Source organism: Centruroides vittatus, unplaced genomic scaffold, assembly GCF_030686945.1.
Source record: "Centruroides vittatus isolate TY-2023 unplaced genomic scaffold, ASM3068694v2 contig_19, whole genome shotgun sequence".
Classification (NCBI taxonomy): domain Eukaryota; kingdom Metazoa; phylum Arthropoda; class Arachnida; order Scorpiones; family Buthidae; genus Centruroides; species Centruroides vittatus.
Genome location: NW_027121169.1, coordinates 2,572,954 through 2,589,847, shown reverse-complemented (window position 1 = coordinate 2,589,847; position 16,894 = coordinate 2,572,954). Strand labels below are relative to the sequence as shown.

General features: G+C 31.8%; 1 protein-coding gene and 1 long non-coding RNA gene across 6 annotated transcripts in view; both read right to left on the bottom strand.

Annotated features, from left to right (window-relative positions):
- Window positions 1–16,894, bottom strand: part of LOC136970131 (protein retinal degeneration B-like) — a 121,862-nt gene that overhangs the window by 32,318 nt on the left and 72,650 nt on the right. For 4 of the 5 annotated variants that reach the window (XM_067264523.1, XM_067264524.1, XM_067264522.1 and 1 more), the window contains exons 13-16: window positions 10,986–11,156; window positions 10,206–10,358; window positions 3,651–3,799; window positions 126–242 (exon numbers count right to left, since the gene is read on the bottom strand). In XM_067264523.1, coding sequence (XP_067120624.1) covers window positions 126–242; window positions 3,651–3,799; window positions 10,206–10,358; window positions 10,986–11,156 — 590 coding nt within the window. The remainder of the gene's footprint in view (window positions 1–125; window positions 243–3,650; window positions 3,800–10,205; window positions 10,359–10,985; window positions 11,157–16,894) is intronic. The other variant, XM_067264526.1, reaches the window with a different exon arrangement.
- On the bottom strand, window positions 12,576–13,263 carry LOC136970137 (uncharacterized). Its single transcript, XR_010879948.1, has 2 exons — window positions 13,204–13,263; window positions 12,576–13,150 (listed from the first exon to the last, which is right to left on the bottom strand). It is a non-coding gene; the product is annotated as an uncharacterized lncRNA (long non-coding RNA).

Genomic DNA, 16,894 nt, shown 5'->3' with positions numbered 1-16,894 from the left:
TCTGAAAAACTCTTTAGATTTTTTGTGCCAAATACCAAAAATATTAAAAAACTAATGTAATCCTTTAACATTTTTTTTTCTATCAATTTTCAAAAAGAAAAGAAATTTTGGTTACATAATCTTACTTTTAGTTTTACAGAAGTCCTCTTCTTTAACCACTTCTCTCGAACAGTAGATGACTGAGAGCGAGGAATTTCCTTTTCACTCTCTGCAGGATGTCCCAGATTGTTAACTCTAATAATCTAAAGGAAATAAAAAATTTTGACATATTGTTGGGTGTTGAAACACAGTAAAAAGAAGTTTACATAAATTAATTTATGTAGATTTCCATTACAATTTGATAATGCTTGTCTTATATATTGGCATTTTTGTTTTTACAATTGTTTTGAAGAGAAAATGTAAAGCAAGTTTTGGTGAGTTATTCTTTGTACTGTGTGTGTTGCAACATCAATACAAGTTTATGGTGCTCCTTTAGGTTTGCATCAAAGAGAAACTTATTAAATCAAAGGGTTTAAAAATATGTTTTCATAAAGGGTGTGAGAATGCCCACAACTATTAAGTAAATTTATTTCTGAAAGTAATATCTGATGTAATGTAAAAACTAGGAACAACAAATTATCTATATATATAACAAAAAAAAAAAATCTGAAGTTTTTGGAAATTCTTTTGCCAAATAACATAGGGGCCACCCATAAATTACATAAGGTATTTTGGGGTGGGTGGGGTCAAGGATTTCTTACAATTTCTTACTCGGGTAGAGGGGTAATACATCTTGTCTTACGTAATATTCTTATTTTTATCTTTTGATCTCGGTGAGTGGTGGAGTTTTGAATTTGGCTTCTATTGTAATATATTGTGAAGCTAACTATGGGAAACAGAGTGAATAAAAAATGTAAAGATAGTTGTTTGTCTACTTTTGTGTTTGCATCATTCTGAATACATATGTTAAATAAATAATTCATCGTCCTGATAAGTACGGTGGTTTCTATTAAGAATTCTCGTTGTATTAACGCCATCTCGTGAGGTGATAGAATAATAACGCTAGCAGAATCACGCTCTACACATTTTTTATCATGAGAGAGAGAGGCCATGTAGTGGTTTCTCTCTCTTTTTTATATTAGAATAAGTGCACCACTCCTATGGGTGTATAACACTAAGAATACATAAACCAAAATACATGATAAAGTAAACATAAAATTAGTATTCGGCTTTTAGTGAAAACTAAAATGTAAAAAACTAGAAATTAGAAATTATAAATAGTCTTTTCTTCCATATTTTTTGAACATAATTGCTAAAAAGCATCAAACAGTGGCTTCTAAACAAGCTTACCCAGTGGACATGGCCACCTGAAACCATGCATGAAGATTTCTAATTTCAGAATAAATCTATCTTGATCATAAATTGGACAATGATAGATCATATGGTCGACAGTGTCAGAGCAAAAGCAAAAGGCAGTTTCTGCCCAGTTATACATTGCCAGGTACCTTTGAAAATTACCATGCACAGTAAGTAGTTGACAGTAGCAACCGTTAAATCTCTAAGAATCTGCAATCAACACTAGGAAAATAAAGTCTTGTTATTCTACTAGTTTTACTGCTGGTTCTGCTTCTGCGTAGCGTTGACATGAATATCATTTTTAAGGCTGCTACGTGAAAGAGGGATGAGAGTATAATCCAAGTCAGTGTCCTTTGCAGCTGACTTAGCCTCAAAGTCGGCTTTTTCATTTTCTAGTATGCCACTATGGCCAGGAACAAACATAAAAGTTATCTTATTAACATGATTTTTAATATGGTGCTGGATATATGTGATTTTGTTGCTATTGCAATTGGGATTTAATAGGGCTTTTAGGACAGACTGAGAGTCACTGTAAATGTTGATAGAAAGAGTTTTGTTAGGTAGTGAAGTGACCCACTGAACAGCTTGGTAGACAGCATCTTCTTCAGCTTTATAGATAGAGGTATGTGGGGGGTATCTGTACCTTTTAACATAGTTTGGGCAAAATATGTCAGTTTGGAGGAAGATACAGACACTTGAGCCAACATGAAGGGGCCTTTGGACCCATCTGAGTAGATATTAATGTAAGCATGGTTATCCAAGGAGGAAGCAGATGACACCAGATGCACCCTGGGTATAATCCTGCTTACAGGGTGATGATCACAGTTAGTAGGGGAATTGTAATGTGGAAGCATATGAACAGCCATAGATAGGAGTAGAGACTATTGTTGAGCCTTGGTGTTTGTAGTTCTGATGTAGTAGTTTAGAACCTTTTCTACAATACTTAGTGGCAAAGGAAGGAGCTCTGCTAGTATCAGAGAGGCATTAGTAGAAACAGTTCTGCAGCACTTTGAAATTCTGATGGCAAACTGTCTTTGAAGAGAGAGTAATTTACTTGCTCATGAATTTTCACTAGTTACATGATCCCAGCTAGAGGTTGTGTAAATTAGCATTGGTTGTATTGCCCCATTATATAGAGTATTACAAGCTTTATGATTTAGTCCCCAGGTGCATCTAGCACATTTTATCAGCATGTAGTTTATTTTTTTTGGCCTTAGCCAAGATGTAATCAATATGGCAACAGAATATGGTTTCTCTCTATTCTCTCTTGTTTTATTTTGTATGATGTTTCTGTTTACACATGCACTAGCTAGGTGATCTGTCAAAGTTTTTCATCCTTTTTTGAAAATTAAAAGTTAATATAAAAATGAATATTATGACATTGATTAATGATGATAATAATAAAAAGATTTAATAAATATAAATATAAATACAACTTTTTCACATAGGTAAACATCTTGTTTTAGTCTGTCTTCTTCGCTGTTACACCATCAGCAATTCTTAAAATTCACAGTTAGAGAGACGACCTTCCTTTTTAGGCTACTGCCTGTGCAAAAAAATGTAAAAATATAAAAACAGGTAGAGCGTCCTCTGGTGTTCTTTGCCACTAAAAAGGGTCATCTCCATAACTTTGTGAATTTTAAGGATTGCATGTTAATGGTGTAACGGCAAAAAAGAAGGACTAAAGCAAGGTGTTTACCTGTGTGAAAAAGTTGTATTTATTTTTTAATTATTAACAATCTTTTTATTTAAGTAAAAAGATAAAAGGAACATGGTCGGCATTATTTACATTTAATAAATAAAAATATAAAGTTCTTAAAATAAATTGTTCATTCAAATTCATTAAATTTTTATATTTTTAAATTTGTTCACATAAAGACTTTTATAAATAATAGTACATATTAAGTAACTAATTAATAATTATATATTTTGGACCTAAGGATTTTAGGGTTTCATAAAAAAGATTTTTTTTTTTGTTAAAATCTTTCTATAAAATCATGTCTAAATGTTATGTAAGATAGGGAAGGGGAGGGGATCAAAGAAAATATTATGGTTTCTTACACAGGGATGGGTGGGGTCTAGAATGGCCGAAATCGTCCTTACATAATTTATGGATGGCCCCATACTCATGCCATAAACTTGTGCAAACAAAAGCAGAACATAATGATAAATTCTCCAAAAGGTTTTATTTTTAAATATTGCAAAATTGTTGTTAAAATGTGTCATTAATTGAATATCCAGATTCAGACTAAACAGAATATCAAAGTACATACTACAATTATAAAATTCTAATTAATTTAAACAAAAATTCTTACTTGTCTGAGAATAAATGCAATGACATCTGTAGATTCCCAATAGCTGGCATGAAACAAGTAGGGTAAAGCATTCAGTGGAAAATTTGTCAATCCATCAGGACAATACAGAGCATAATCCAGTCGCTTTGTTCCCCACCATCTTTGGCTTACTGAAATGATAGTTAATATTCTATAAATTCTTTATAACAAGCATGATTAAAACTACTGATGCTTAAAACTGAAATAATGTGTTAAGTTACCAAGATTTATATAAACATGTAAACATTATGAATTACATATGATATAGACATTATAATATGCATTTGTGCAACTGGATATTTTTATATTAGAATCAACTTTGAGATTTCATGACAAACTTCTATATTTATCTTTTTTATAGTTATCAATTTCTCATTAGCTACATTAAAGTAGATGGAAAAATATCTTTCTTGGAAAATATAAGAATCCAGAGATCATTTTTTAATTATAATTTTTGAATCCTTTAATTGCTTTTGTGTAGCCAAAGATCTTCAGAAACTCTGAAAACTAATTAAAATACTTGTTTCTTTATAAAGACATTTGTTGTCTCACATATTTTAGATTTAAAACAGGAAAAATAAAATAAACTCTCCCAAAAAAGTTCTTAATTTAATGATTGAAATAACCAGGATCACATTTGCTGTTTCAATACTTGCAAAATTGAGCTAAGATATCAAATCCAAGCTTAAGTCTTTGGCAATGTTTTCCTCTAATATTCCTCAAGGACACAATCTGATCAGGATTCCAAATAACTTATGACATTCACTGACCTGGACTTGATATGCATACCAAATTTGGTTGATCAAACAGTTATGGAAGAGTTTATTTTGATCCAATGACATTTGAGTGAAGAAATGAGCTTTGCTCACTCAGTGTCTTAGCTATTGAAATAGCATTTTTTTGAGCTAACATCAAGTTTTGTCAAAAATGAACTAGTTGCTGTACTTAATCTGCCGAGTTTTCCCTTTAACATTACATTTTTATCTATCCATATGGAAATTGGTCCCTTAACCATGTAGAGAACATTACTGTTCCTACGACTCATTTCACCCACTGTTAAAGGTGGATTGATCAATTTGGCAAATAAAGTTTTGCTATAATCTTATTATAAACAATTTTGTTATAATAAGGTGACAGGACGAAGAAAAATAGATGTTACAAGAAATAGTGTGAAGAGTTTATCAATGCTGTAAGTCATGCTTAATGACATCACAAGACAACTATACTTTTCAGCTGCCACACAATACCACAAGTCTGACATGTAGTGCTGTTAAACTTTTACACTACTACTCAACATCTGCATTTTCATTTGTTCACTCTATAACTTATGTATATGTATATTATAATGTGCTAGAATATTCTAAAAGTTCTAAATAAGCTTAGAAAAATATTTAGTATACTGTTTCAATTTTATTAAATCAACATTGTAAAAAAGAAAAATTTTATAAACTGAAAATGTTTCTAGAATAAAATAAGACCAATTTTTTGTTTCAACAGACACATTTTTCCAACTGATATCAATTTCATTTACATTACTTTGCACACACAAATCTACCCACATAATGAAATTGGAATAGAAACAGTAATGACTACTGTATTTTATGGACTATACGACGCACCTTAATTTTTAAGCAATTTAAAAAAAAAAAAAAAATATCTATAAGCCGCTATGGACTATAAGACGCACCTGAATTTTGGAGGCAATTTTTCAAAGAAAAAAATGTGTCTTATAGTCCGTAAAATACGGTATTTCTATTCCAATTTCTATTTTTTAATATATTTTATGGTTTGTTAATGAACAAAACAAAATATATTCAAAAAAGAGGCATACTCTTTCATACTTTCCTTATCATAACAATTGCAACAAATCAACAGCCTGTTATAGAAAAAAATTGTCATTTCAACAATTTTTTAAATTTTATTTTCTTACACAATTTTCTTATTTTTCAGAATTAAAACAATAAATTGTTGTTAGTAGGACTGGTACTTCATCAACATTTCTACTGTTACACTCTTATAAAATCATTATTGGGCTGCAATTTGAAAAAATTGTATGTCTATAAATTCCCACTGTCCTCCATACATCTTTCCTTAATCTTGAGAATGGAGTTAGAAAAATTAAAGTTGAGACCAGATATGGAAAGATTAGAGGCAGGAGGTCCCAATTAACTATACAAACTTCCAGTGCAAACCAGAAATCATGTTATTTCAATTCAAAAATTTTCCTAAAGTTAAAATTGTGTATGATGCTATCTGTTATATGATATTTTTAAATTATTAATTTTTATAAAAAGACAAAAAGTATAATTTTGAAGGTAGGGATGAGTTTTTTAAAAAATTGTAAATGCCAAAAATGAATAAAATTTTAAGTCCATCCCTACTGATCTCCGATATCTCCCCACCCCTTGATGTTTAATTACCAAAATTTAATAGCATCAATATCCTAACCTCCAACACAAACCTAATAACCAGGGCAAGTCTATTTAATTTTCTACGGCGAATGTTTTCAGACTCCACTCTGGGTCCATTCTCAAGCCTAAATTCTCTTTCAATCGGTGTTTGACAAATCGAATACTTAATACTCCTAATCGCGTGCCATTCAAAAATTCAAAATTGTTCCATTAGCTTCTGTAGAACATTTACCTGAAAAAACGCTTCCCAAGTTCACTTTATAAATCTTAAAAAACTAAAAAAATCTTAAAAAGCTCAAACCCTTCAGTAAAAAGACCAGCAGTATCTTTCCTTTCCTTTACTCTGTATTTGCTTTTTGCAGTAGGGTCTGCCATGCTAGTGACAACTTCACTTCATCTTTTGCATTTAGGCTTGAGAATGGACCCAGAGTGGAGTCCGAAAAAATTTGCTGTAGAAAATTAAATAGACTTGCACCGGTTATTAGGTTTGTGTTGGAGTTTTGTTTACAACCCGGTGTTTTTTGGAGTTTATTTCATCAATATCCTTTATATATATAAGCTACTATACTAAATTTTGTAAAGATTAAGATCTTTATCACATCATGAGATATTAAATGAAATAGATACCAACAAACACAATAATCACAAAAAAAATTTCGTATGTATTTGACTTTTTTGGGTTCAGGGGAGTCAAAAAGTCGAGATTTAAAAAATCCTGGAGGGTAAAATTTGACATGTATATAAAATAGGAAAGTATTGAAATGATAACAGGCAGGAAAGTAAAAATGACTGTTTCTAAAGCTGAATAAGACTGCACTAGCAACATTCACAAATTCAAAATATTTTTTTCAAATTATTTCACATGGGCAGTTATTCATGTCATTTCATCTTTTAATCCACAATTCATACATACACTTTAGAAATATCAATATATTTAATTTACTTTCCAATGTAACCTAATTCTTTCCTTTGTGAATTTTTGTTTGAAATACTGGCAACATAAATCATGTGCACTGAGTGGAATTGTTAAGACCCCAAAGCTAGGCCAAGGTCTACTGGTCTACAAAAAAAGAAAGGAGTCAGCTTACAGAAAACGTATTTATTTATATTTAACACCAACACGGAAACTGAAAAACTCATACACAAATTCCTTTACACCCTCACGTATCTAGAGTACGATTAGCAGACGTACAGCACCTTCACTCTCCTTGTCCTTATGTTAACACGTAACGGTTTTCACACAATCTCTACGCTAACAAGAAGGGTTCCTTAGAAACATTGAACTCGCGGTAACTCCATACCTACAATGACGTCTAACCGACAATTATCCCGCGTGGAGAAAAAAATATTTGTTTAAGACGATACCTCAGACCTTCCTACTTCTGTATTAATTCTCTTCACTTCGTTGTTTTCTCGTATGGCTCCGATGGAGTTTGATTCTCGTCCTCTTCTCCTTTGTTCCCAGAAACTTTCTGATTTTCACGCATGTGCTCACTTTATGTCCCTCGATGACACCGATCCAGCTGAGGCGGACGAAGTTAGACCTCCAAAAAATAGGGGGAAAAGGTCCCCTTCCACGCTTGGACCTTTTATTTATACAGTCCTGTTGCCTTCTCCCACGTGATCTTTTGGCAACCAATCCAAGGGTCCCTTTTGCACACACCTCTCAAAGGTGGTTCGAATAGGGGTCACGTGTCATCAATGAACAACGAAACAAAGAAGGAAAAGCCCAATACAATAATGCGATAATAATAATCCGATACAATAATAACGCAGTAATAATAACACGATACAATAAAAGTAACGTGAAGTTATGTACAATGATATATATAATATAAAGTGGTGCCTCGTATAATGTACGCCTCGAATAAAGGACGCTGTGAACAACGGACTTTCTGTTTGGCCGTTATGTGACTCAAGCAACGGACTGGCTGCGAACAACGGACTTTCCGGCATAATTGGTGACTGCTCCATGGATGCGTTCTTTAAAATAGCAATCGCTCTGCGTCTCCGCTACTACAGGAGTGCGCTGCTGTTTGTAGGCATTTAGGAATGACGGTGAAAAAAAGAAAGATGGCAGTGCCCGCACTATCGATAGTATGGTGATGGAGGAATCTATAATTCTAAAATATGAGCTTTTAAAGGCAAAAGAAGGGTCCCAATTGTAAAATTTAACCATAAAATGGATTATTTGTTGAAAGAGCATTCAAAATAGCCTCGAAAAAAATTCGTAAAGACACTTACATCACCGCGTGTGCTAACTCGCGCTTTCACAATTTCTAATTTTCATTCATAAAACCACATAATGGACCCGGAAACGAAACTATCTGAGCCATGGAGGACGCCATGTTGCTTTCCACCGTAAACTACTACTACAAGCGACCGTTTTCGCCGTTCAACAGCGCGCACTCCCACCAGAATGTAGGAACGCGTTCCGCGGGAATTTTTAAACGGATGTCGCTCGCACAGAGTTACGCGGAGGAATAAAAGAACGCGCCCCATGTTCATTTTTTTAATGATACAGTACAGTTATTTTATGCTGCAGAACGAATTAGATGTTTTAACATGTATTTCTATGGAAAAATGTGTTTCGAATAACAGACGTTTCACTTAACAGACATGCACCTGGAACGGATTAAGTACGTTATATGAAGCACCACTGTATACACATACAAAACCGAACAACCAATAAGTGGCAAAGCACTACAAAATTACTACTTCAAAGACTGTTTCATTAGCAATTTCAGTGCATTCGTTACGTCAAACAAGTTAAAAATTTATAATACAAATCAGCTATGGCAGAGATTTTAAAAAATTTCAGATAAAGTATTGCATTCAATCAAATTAATAAAGTACTTCTTATTCAATTAGTATAAATGTGATTTATATATATATATATCACAGCATATTTAAGAATAGTATTAAAAAAAAGAGCAAAAACAACTTGCACAACTCCTTTTGTATGTGTTTAAAATAAAATGCTACATTAAAGATTCAAAGTCTGACTATATTATATTTGCAACACAAATTACAGGTATCTCTCGTATAACACAATAGTTACATTCCAAAAAAGTGCTGTGTTATGTGAATCCATGCTATATGAAATGAAAGACTAATGCAAAACAGGATTATGTTCCAGAAGTCAGCAAAAGTATACTATTATTTTTTGTTACTAAGAGAAATATGTTTGGAAATAAATTATCAATTGCTTTAATAATCAATAATTAATTAACAATCCCAATTAAAAGTACTGCATTACATGTTAACATTAATTTTAAACAATGGCATTTTCTTTTTACGAAGTATTGTCATCATCTGAGCATTTTTGTTGATCTTGATCAAAAGTAACAACATTTTCATATTTTTATTTTTATCATAAAAATTTTTTATGTATGATGAAGTAAAAATATGTTATTTAATTGAAAATTTGTTTTAGCAGGTTGCATTTGTTCAGTTGAGTACCAAGCAATTTTTTCCCAGAATTTGTGTTCAAATAGTGGATTGTTCAAGTACAGAGATACCACTGCTGCATTTCGTTCGTTATTTTACGAATGATTTCTTATCTAGAGTTTAAAAAATAAGTTTAACAACACTTACCTAAAAATGTTTAAGTAACCTTTACTAAATATGAAAATTAATCTATATAAAGAATGCAACAACAATGACACCTGGTTGATACGAAAGTGAGTGCAATTTCTTCTTATTTAGCCTATCAGTTTTCATTAAAGTAAACCTGATGAAAACCACAAAATAATTTGAAAATTTCAATATTCTAAAATCTGTGGCTGAATTTGAGAAAACACATCTGCCTACTTGAATTAAAAAAAATACTGAATAAGAAAGTTTACACTTAAAAATTGTGAAATTTTGTACAGAGGATATCCAAAACTGTGTTAGAGTGAAACCGGAAGTTTATGGGGATATCCCCAATTTTAAAACCATGTTTAGAAGTATCGTGTTGTATGAGGGATACTTGTATACTTTTTTTGAGTAATTTATAAAAATTGAAACTAAAAAATGTCGTATTGGAATTTCAATGATGCATCTAAGTGGTTAATTAATTTGGACAGTATGTGTGACCTTTCATGATAGTATATTAATATATAATAATTAAATATATTCTTACTTGAAGATATTGATGCTAAAGGTATTGTATCATTAACTCCTGATACATTACTGGTAATACTGGCTTCGCTAGGACGTCTTCCTCTATTTACGGCAGGTGATGTACACGTTGTAGAATCCATAAATAAATGTGAATACATCTGTATGTAATCCACTAAAAATATAAATATTAAAAAATTATTTCTTCATATTAATAAACATTATCATTTGATATATTTGATTCTATAAAAAAATAAGATCAACTAAAAAAAACCATCTTAATGGTTGATTCTTTAAATTTTTTTGTAATTATAGTAGTATTGATATAGGAAAAGTTAAAACAATATACTGTATTTTCATATTCATAACTCATGAGTTAATATGTTTAAAAGGCAAGTTGAAAAGTTGTAGGTTATGCATTGTATTAGGTTATACGTTGATATTAAACATGCAATTATAATACATGTTTAATTATAATATTTAGTTGAAATTATATGGATTTACAGACTTATGCTTACGAAGCAAAGGCTGCTTCCATAAATCTGATCCAGGGTATATGATAAAGTTGGTTATATGAACATTTTATTTTTATTCGAATAGGTTATAAGCATGAAAATACAGTGTGAGTATTTTGTTTTTGGAAACCGTTTAAATTTTGATAAAACAACTGTTTAACAATACTTAAAAAATGCTTTTCAAAATTATCCAAGTATTATTTTTATTCATTTAAACTTCAAATTCACTTTAGTGAAAAATACTCAAAATTATTATTATAATTGGAATATACAAATGAGTGTCATACACAGATGAATGGAATTTCCATTTCCTGAAGGATGTTTCTGGTATCTTGACACATTAACTGGCGGCAACTGGGCAAATTGAGCATTCAACAGAGGTTCTATTCTAGAAACTAAAGGATCCGTTGGATGAAATAGATTATACACTTGATTGCAAAGCGGTTTAGCTGGAGGAGCTGTATTGATAGAAACAAATAAATGTTTTGAAATACAATATTGCAAAACAGAAAAAATTTTTATTAAAATTTAAATCACTTACTATACAACTATATAATATAATAATATGGTAAACAATTATCAATTCTAAGATGGTTAATTCATATTCCAATTTAATTTGTACACAAATTTTCATAAATATCCAAGAAATAATATTTTTTGGGGTGAAATTTTGGAATTTTAGACCTATATATTCCCACTGTTGTCTGCCCTTTGTTAATCTCAAGAACAGAATTAGATTGATAAAAATTGAGATCAGATATGGAAAGCTTAGGGGCTGGCTGTCCCAACAGGCTATATATGAACCAGTCTGAACTGGAAGTCACATGATTTCATTTCAAAATTTTCTTGAATACAGAGTTAGACAGATGACCAGCATGACTTAATTTTTATCAGAAGTTTCATGTACAGGGCCAAGAGACCACTAAAATTCAGATCAGATGTGAAAAGCTTAGGGCCAGAGATCCCAATTAACTATATACAATTAACTGGTCTGGATTGGAAGGTACATCTCATCTTCATAATCACAGTGTTTTCATATAAATATTACTATATTTCTGTGCATATACCCCATGGGCTATCTATGTTTAAAAGATAATTTGAAAAAAGAGTATGAGTTATACATTGATTTTAAATTGCAATAACGAACTCTCACTAATGGAGCAATAAATAACAGGAGCAGTTATTAGCAAAAAAACTAATAACTGCTCCTGTAGTCATTAGGTATGCAGTGGAATAGGTTATGCAAAGATTTTCTTTTCGTTCCATCAATTTTCTGTGGGTTATTATGAACAAAAATATGGTAATCCTGGTTAATAAATATTGTACCAAAAATTGAATCTGAACTTATGATCCGACAAACAAGAAGTAATATATTATTGAATTCTGACATCACATCAAAAGTACATGTGCAAAAATAAATAGATTTGTCTACCATTATTATTAGTATTAGTATTAGTATTAGTAGTAGTAATTTTATTTTAGGGGCCGTCCATAAATTACATAAGGGCGATTTCGGCCGTTCTAGACCCCCACCCACCCGTGTAAGAAACTGTAATATTTTCTTTGATCCCCCCTCCCCTTCCCTATCTTACATAATATTTAAGCATAATTTTATAAAAAGATTTTAACAAAAAACATTTTTTTATGAAACCCTAACAATCTTAGGTCCAAAATATATAATTATTAATTAGTTAATTAATATGTACTATTATTTATAAAAGACTTTATGTGAACAAATTTAAAAATATAAAAACTTAATAAATTCGAATGAACAATTTATTTTAAGAACTTTATTTAATTATTAACAATCTTTTTATCATCATTAATCAATGTCAACGTCATTTTTATATTAATTTTAATTTTCACTTGTCCATGGATTTTTAGCCAATTTTCAAGTGATTCAATCACAGGCAAATAGTCTGATTCAGAAACTTCATCGTTTTTTAATTCAAGAGATTCTGTACTCTCAACATCATCTTCAGACATCCATTCAGCATCCTCCGCTAATGTATCATCATCTGTTATTACACAAAGTAGTTCTTTTTTTTCGACATGCTTCAATACGAACAGGTTTTATTTTGGAAAAAGATACTTTATGATTAGTCAGTTTATTGTGCTCATTAATTTTTTTCTTTGAAGCAAAATACATATGACATGTAGAGCAAGTTCTTCCTTTTATTTGTGACTGTATGGCAGGGCAAAAGTAATCATATGGCAAATTATTCTGATTTCTAGTTTGCGATAAAACAAACAATTCAAGGTTTAATCTTTGGAATAAATACATGAATCTTGCATCTCCGTCAGTATGATTAACTGTCTGAGGCACCTTAAGTAGCCCTGTTATTTCATCATGAGTAATTTGGCAAGGAGCAGGAAGAAATCCAGTAGGCAAAATCGTACAAATGTTACTTCTAATCAAGCCACAACACTCAACATCATGGCACTTAGTTATCTTTATAACAAAAAAAGGCATTATTTAAAATTCTGAGCCTAAATTCAATTTACCTGTAGAAGATATTGAGATTCACGTATGTGTTTAATATACCAATCATGGTTCAATTCGTCAAAACTCTCTGTAATATTGTAAAGTACTATTTTAATTTACAACGATTATCGACTCTACCGTGTCGGAAACAACCGTTAACCTACCGGGTACTTTACTCGGATTCGCGTTAGCGTGCCAGGCCTGGACTTTAAGCGTGCACCGAATTAAATAAAGACAATATTTGTCAATAGAAAAAAACCAAAGATTTAATTAATCGTTTAGCAATAACTATGTACAATATTTAGTAAAATCAAACAATAATTTATTCAAAGAAATTCAACAAAGTCAACCCGACAATTCTCGATTCAAATCTATGTCTAACTTAACTCTATTCCCCTTGGGAATCCGACAAAACCTAAAGTTTAACTTATAACAATAATTCTTATAAACTAGAAATCCTAATCGTCACCTCAATATACTCGGAACCTATTTCCTTAAACTCTCAAGACTTTCTCAGACTGTCGATCCAAACTTCGAATCACTTCAAAATCACCTTGGAACTACTCGAGATCCTATCGGACACCTCTATTACTGCTGCGAAGCTCACCAAGCTCGTTGCTATCAGAATTCACCTCTCCGTCTTCACTTGAGACTCGGGATTTATAGTGTGAGGTGACGTCACAATTCTGAATGCGGTCACTCCCCTCATTTACATACTTAAATGCTAACAATAACGTTTTTCATCGTCTGGCAGCCCTTTTTCCGACAGTTTACTCACTAACCTTTTACATTATTTGTTTTTACAATTCTTTCCGGGACGTTTTTATTACTTAAGGTTTAGCGAGTTTTATTTCGTGCTTGTAGGTTCTCCCCCCCTCTTCTCGGTGCGGACCTATTCTTTGCCGCTCGGGGCGCGAAAATGTGCGTGAGTCCTATGGCGCTTTTCTTTCGTCGGTGAGTTGGGTTTTAATTCTTCTCTGTTTAATTACTGAAGGTGAATGGTGAGGAAACCTTCGTCCTAACAAAACATAAGCCCCAAACAAAAATAGAATAATAAGCAAAATAAAAGTAAAATAAAAATAACGCTCGGACTTGGTTCCTTACACCATCTGTAGGCTTAATGAATTCGGCTATCACGGTATGACCATCGATAACCATTTCACTCCAAATACTAGCAAGAGTGCTTCCAGCAGCTTCGAAATTTTTAAGCTCCAAGTTTTTGTCAACAGTTTTTCCAGAAATATCTAAGTGATTGCAAAAGTAATCATGTTTTAGAATTACATCTGAAAGCTGGCTACTAAGAGGTGCCATCCTCCTCTCTACACGATTAAAAGCGCTACGACCTGGAGCATTAGTGACTATGAAGAGTGCATCAAGTTTGAAGTTTTTGAAGTGTTGAATCGCGAAAGAAATGACTTTAAAATATCTAAAAATAAATTACATAGAAAAAAATTAATTGTTTATACTATTAATAGTTTTTACTTTAATACGTAAACTATACGCATTCAAAAGATATAATAAACATCGAAATTACACACTACTTAAAAAAATATAAAAGTAAATAATATTAAAAATTATTTTTACTTAATAAAATTATTATAATGTGCACGTAAAACTTTATGAAATAAATTCTACGATTATGTATTTATATGAAACTATGAAGAAATACAGTTTTTACCTTGGATTTTCATCTGGTCCTCCATCAGATGAAATTATGACTATTGGCTTTATTTGATGTTTAATTTTCATTATACTGTCAAATTCTTTCAGTTCCAATAGGCGCACAAAATCTGCGGCTGGGCAGCAGCAGTCGATTTATTGTGTTTTCCACTTCTTATGGCAATATAAGTTGGACCTGAGTAACTCACTGCTTTAGGATCTCCCAGTCCTTGCGGTCTATTAATCACTATACCTGCATAAACTGATGGGATCAGTTTGTGTCTTTCCGATACAATAAAATCGTGATTGGGAAGCTTTACTCTGTATTCTATGTGCATTAGGATAGGCAATTGTTTCTGCACTGCTTTTAGACTGATAGGCACCCATGCCTTATCTTGTGAAATAAATGCAACTTGTTTCGGTCCAAGAGCAGAAGCTAGCGATTCTAAAGCACGTATCGAAGCTGTACAAAACCGACTATTGGAGTGAGTTTTGTGGCTATCATTTTGAGCTCGGCATAATTTCACGGGAGCAGTTGTTACATGTCTTTTTCCTTCTATGGTATTAGAATTTCGCGGAAGAAGTCGCAAATATGTAACATCTGTACTCTCAGACATCCATTCAGCATCCTCCGCTAATGTATCATCGTCTGTTATTACACAAAGTAGTTCTTTTTTTTCGACATGCTTCAATACGAACAGGTTTTATTTTGGAAAAAGATACTTTATGATTAGTCAGTTTATTGTGCTCATTAATTTTTTTCTTTGAAGCAAAATACATATGACATGTAGAGCAAGTTCTTCCTTTTATTTGTGACTGTATGGCAGGGTAAAAGTAATCATATGGCATATTATTCTGATTTCTCTGGTATAAAAAATATAAAAACTTAATAAAAATTAATTATTAATGTAATAATTATGTAGTGCTTCTAGATAAATTGAAACCTTCTTCCAAAAGTTTTGTATCAACTCATCGAGAGTTTTACATGCTCTTATTTCATCTGTGTGGCAACGATCGTGTGTTGCACCTCCAAAAGAAGCTATTTCCATAATAGTTTGTAACAAAACCAGCTGCTCCTCTTTGATGCGCAGTCTCCCAGCATTTTTTTTTAAATTTCAAAATTGAAGTTGCAGCCACATTAGATTCACACATCAATTTCAGCTTGTTTTTTCGAGCAGCTCTGAATTTTCGCTTGTAATTGGCATTTTTTTGCTTTTTTAATCAAATTCTGTTTGGCTATACCTAGTTCATTTTTGGTTTTTTTAATATCATTTAGTGACGTGTCTCCTCCTAGATTGGCATCTCCAGCTAAAATCTGAATGTTCAATTTATTCGTTAAACTTGTAACTTTTTCAGCGGCCTCATCTTGTGCTGGAGCTTTGTATGTTTTTTTATAAGCTTTTGGTGAAGATATACTATTTTCAACAGTAGATTCAACATCGATGCTTTTTGCAGTAGGAAGAAAAGTATGATCATCTTGGTTAGGGACTAAATTAGTTATTGTTTTTTCAACAATTTCAGACTCTTTCTTTTGATTGACTATATTATAATGATTCTGTTTCATAAAAAATAATAATAATATATATATCAAGTCCATAACACTTTATTGATAAGAAAGCAAAAAAGTTTAAAAAGCAACTTTATATACAACGTACCTTACTAAAATACAACAATAAGCCAACTTTTCTCTTTTTATCTTGAGTGAACCCTTTCTTATCAATGCCGTATCGAGCTTTTGCTTCGGTCCATACAAGATTTGCATCTTTTTAAACGTTATCACTTTTCTTGTCGGCATGTGCTTTTTTATATGACTTGAAGAATCTTTGATAAACATCATCTAAGTTTATTTTTTGCATTTTTATGTTTATTATTCTATCACGTCACACGAGATGGCGTTAGTACAACGAGCGTTCTTCACAGAAACTGCCCAATTAAAGCCAAATTCAAAACACCACCACTCAATGAAATTAAAAAATAAAAATAAGAATATTACGTAAGACGAGATCTGTTACTCCCCTACCCCACAGTAAGAAATCGTAAGAAATCCTTGAC